The 3,462-nt window shown below is 44.9% G+C and overlaps 1 protein-coding gene across 1 annotated transcript; it reads right to left on the minus strand.

The window, feature by feature from the left end:
• Positions 1–1,633: 1,633 nt before the first annotated feature.
• On the minus strand, positions 1,634–3,224 carry LOC139580390 (noggin-3-like). Its single transcript, XM_071409019.1, has one exon. The coding sequence runs from the start codon at positions 2,590–2,592 to the stop codon at positions 1,921–1,923; it is 672 nt and encodes a 223-aa protein (XP_071265120.1). The 5' UTR covers positions 2,593–3,224; the 3' UTR covers positions 1,634–1,920.
• Between the last annotated feature and the right edge of the window lie 238 nt (positions 3,225–3,462).

The raw sequence follows: 3,462 nt of genomic DNA on the forward strand, positions 1-3,462 counted from the left end.
CCACATTCACTGAAGCTATAGTCTCTTCAATTTGTAGCAGCAGCAGAGGTCACGGGTTTGAAATAGACTTGTGTCATTGATTGTGGGTTTTCCCCAATGGGCATTCTCATCACACAAGGGAAGTTTTCTGATAGAATTCACACTTATTGAAAGTAGTCTCTAGATAGTTCATTCATTTTGCAACAGCAGTAGTAGCAGTAGCAGTAGCAGTAGTAGCAGTAGTAGCAGTAGTAGTAGTAGCAGTAGCAGTAGCAGTAGCGCAGCAGTAGTAGCAGTAGCAGTAGTAGCAGTAGCAGTAGCAGCAGTAGCAGTAGCAGTAGTAGCAGCAGTAGCAGTAGCAGTAGTAGCAGTAGCAGCAGTAGTAGTAGTAGCAGTAGCCGTAGCAGTAGTGCAGCAGTAGTAGCAGTAGCAGTAGCAGTAGCAGCAGCAGCAGCAGCAGCAGCAGTAGCAACAGTAGCAGTAGCAGCAGTAGCAGCAGTAGCAGTAGCAGCAGTAGTGGCAGCAGTAGCAGTAACAGCAGTAGCAGTAGCAGCAGTAGTAGTAGTAGCAGTAGCAGTAGCAGTAGCGCAGCAGTAGTAGCAGTAGCAGTAGCAGTAGTAGTAGCAGCAGCAGCAGTAGCAGCAGTAGCAGTAGCAGCAGTAGCAGTAGCAGCAGTAGCAGCAGCAGCAGCAGCAGTAGCAGCAGTAGCAGTAGCAGTAGTAGCAGCAGCAGCAGGTCACAAGCCGCAGGTTTGAAAAAGGACTGTCTTTCAGTGAGTGTAACTGTTTCATCTTTCTCAAAACTGTATCCAGGTGCCATGAGAATACTCAATGGGACTGAGCTGTACAATACAAAATAAAAACAAAGCATCCTACTCATGTCTAGGCTATTACAGTGTAGAATGCCTCTGTCTGCCAAAGTGTCTGGACCTTTCTGGCACATGAGGTGGTGACCTTGCCATATAACTGCAGGATTGTTGGTCCAAGGCCTTTGGAGATGAAGTTAGACTTGCCATCTGGGGTTTGAGGAGAGCTATACCAGGAAAAGGGCTGAGAAGAATAGGGAAAGTGAATCACCAGTGTACCCACAGAGCATCTACTAAGTGGAATAGAGGAAGAAGGGAAGAGGCCCAAGAGGGAAGAGAACCAAGAGGGAATAGGACCAAGATGTGCCAATATCTGTAGCTACAGGACAGATGTTGAGAGCAGAAATGTGCCATGTTAGACATGTATATGTGTGGTCAGCAGCTGAATAATCAAACACAGTACACTAAAACTTTCCCTAAACTTTTCCCACAACCACAGTCTGCATAGTCTGTAAGGTCCATTTTTTTAAACATTTTATATAGTCCAAAAAAAGCTGGCCAAATGTACTGCAATTTGAGGACAAAGGAGATGTAAACCATAACGAGTTGTAACAAAACAAAAAGTTCTTCCCAAGTGTCATCTGTGTGGTTGTATTTTAACTGAGACTACACGAAACATAAAGAATAAATAGGTTGGCAGTTACTATTATTTTACATGATTTACCCACGAACTGTCCCTTTATCCAGTTTCACAAGCTCAATTTACATTTTTGCTAATTTTGCCACATCAGAGGTCTATAAAACCATGTATTTATTTTATCTTCCCAAAGAATGGAAAATAGCTGTAAAGTCCTTCAATAACAGTATTTTAATGGTTCGCAATGCGAAGTGCTCTTCTTCAATATAAATATAAAGATACATCACATTCAAGATATGTTCAACAAATACAGTAGATGCTGGTTATATTGTAATAATAATACTGACCTTTCTACAAAGTGTGTCATCATAAAATTAAATGGCGCCACATATACATAAAATATACATTCTTACACTTGGCAGTGCATATAAAAAACAATCATGTAACTATGATTTTTTGTTGTTGAAATAATAACACAAAACATTTATTTCAGTTTATTTCAGTTCGAGCAGGAGCATTTGCACTCAGATATAATGGGGTACTGAACTGGTATCCAAGCGCATTTCAGACCTCCCTTTCTCTGCAGGCACCTCCATCTTAAGATCGTAAAATGGGCCGATTTGGCAGGTTTGCAAACCATCCCTTCAGGGACCGAACAAGAACGCTTATTGTAGCAGCTCCCCACCTTCACGTAGCGTGGCCAGAATCTGTTCCCGAGGTCGTTCCATGTATAAACAACTGGACAGAAGGTGTAAGACCACAGCCACAGTTGCAGCCTTCTTCTGAGTTTTTTACTTGGCTTGTGCTTCTTGCCTTGCTGGATCTCAAACTCCATGGCTTTGATCTCTTTGGGCATCGCGACGGATGGCTTCTGACGCATCTCCGAGTCGCTCAGGTCCTCGTTGCCCGAGTACTTGTCCTCTGGCGGGGTGATGGACATGAAGTGAGGATCGAAGTGACTACCCAAGTTGGATCTTAGTTCGGTCTCGTTCAGGTCCCGTTCTTTCGGATCCAGGACAGGGTCTGGGTCCTCTTTGAGCTCCACTATGGGGAGAGTGTCGCTGGGGATGGGACGGAGGAGGTAGTAATGTTGGCACATGCCCTCCTCTATCCTAAACCCGAGGGACAGAACCAGCATGGACATGGCCAGGAAACAGTACGAGTTATCCATATCTCTATCTGGTAACAATAGTTCCAAGTGATATAGAGTACAATATAAAAAGTATAATCCTTATACTGTTGAAACGATCATCCGTTTTCCCCCAGGGGGTAGGTGTGAGTGTGTGAGAGAGAGTGCGTGTGGAGTCCCGTGGCACCCCGTAGTCCAGCGCCCGTCGTCACGCACGCGTTCCAACCGGTGATCTGTTTCTCAACTCCGCGAAAAACTGCCTCAGAAAGTTTCAGCTGGCTGGAACCTAGTCACCATAGCAACCGGTGATTGCAGTCTGAGAGAGGAAAGTTGATGCCCTGAGCCAGCCAGTGGAGAGTTTCCCTGCGTAACTTTACAGTCCATGACACGCGTCTGAATGGATAGAACGTAGTCCTTCACTGTTTTAACAAGGCAAAAAAAATCGCACTTTCAAAGAAAACTTTATACAAGACCCAGCGGTGTCAGTAACATGAGCCGACCTGGCTGCATTTGCACTGGGCTTTCCCGTGCGTAAAGTGCGTCAAGGTCCTGGTTTCCCTGGTTTCTCACTAATCTTAGAGTTGGGTCCTGTTGGTTTCTGGCTGTCCGCATGTTGTCTAGGGCTAGATGATGCACTGGCCGGTGCTGGACACCAAAATGAGCCCAGTATGGCTCAGACGATATATCCATGTGCGCGGTGATGTAATCCCCCCTCCCTCCCCACCACCAGTAACACGCAGACATGAGTAAGCCTATAGCCCATATCTCTCCAAATGTAACGTTACAAACTTAATTAATGCATTTTCCTAATAATAAAAAATATGACTGATGCACCCAAACCGGGCACATTAGATTCTAGTGCAATAACACATAACGGTCTTAGCTGTCTGATTCATCTCATACATTGAATAC

This window comes from Salvelinus alpinus, chromosome 7 (genome assembly GCF_045679555.1).
Source record: "Salvelinus alpinus chromosome 7, SLU_Salpinus.1, whole genome shotgun sequence".
NCBI classification, from domain to species: Eukaryota; Metazoa; Chordata; class Actinopteri; order Salmoniformes; family Salmonidae; genus Salvelinus; species Salvelinus alpinus.

Coding starts and splice junctions, on each gene's coding strand:
- LOC139580390 (XM_071409019.1), bottom strand. CDS start 2,592: ATGGATAACTCGTACTGTTTCCTGGCCATGTCCATGCTGGTTCTGTCC.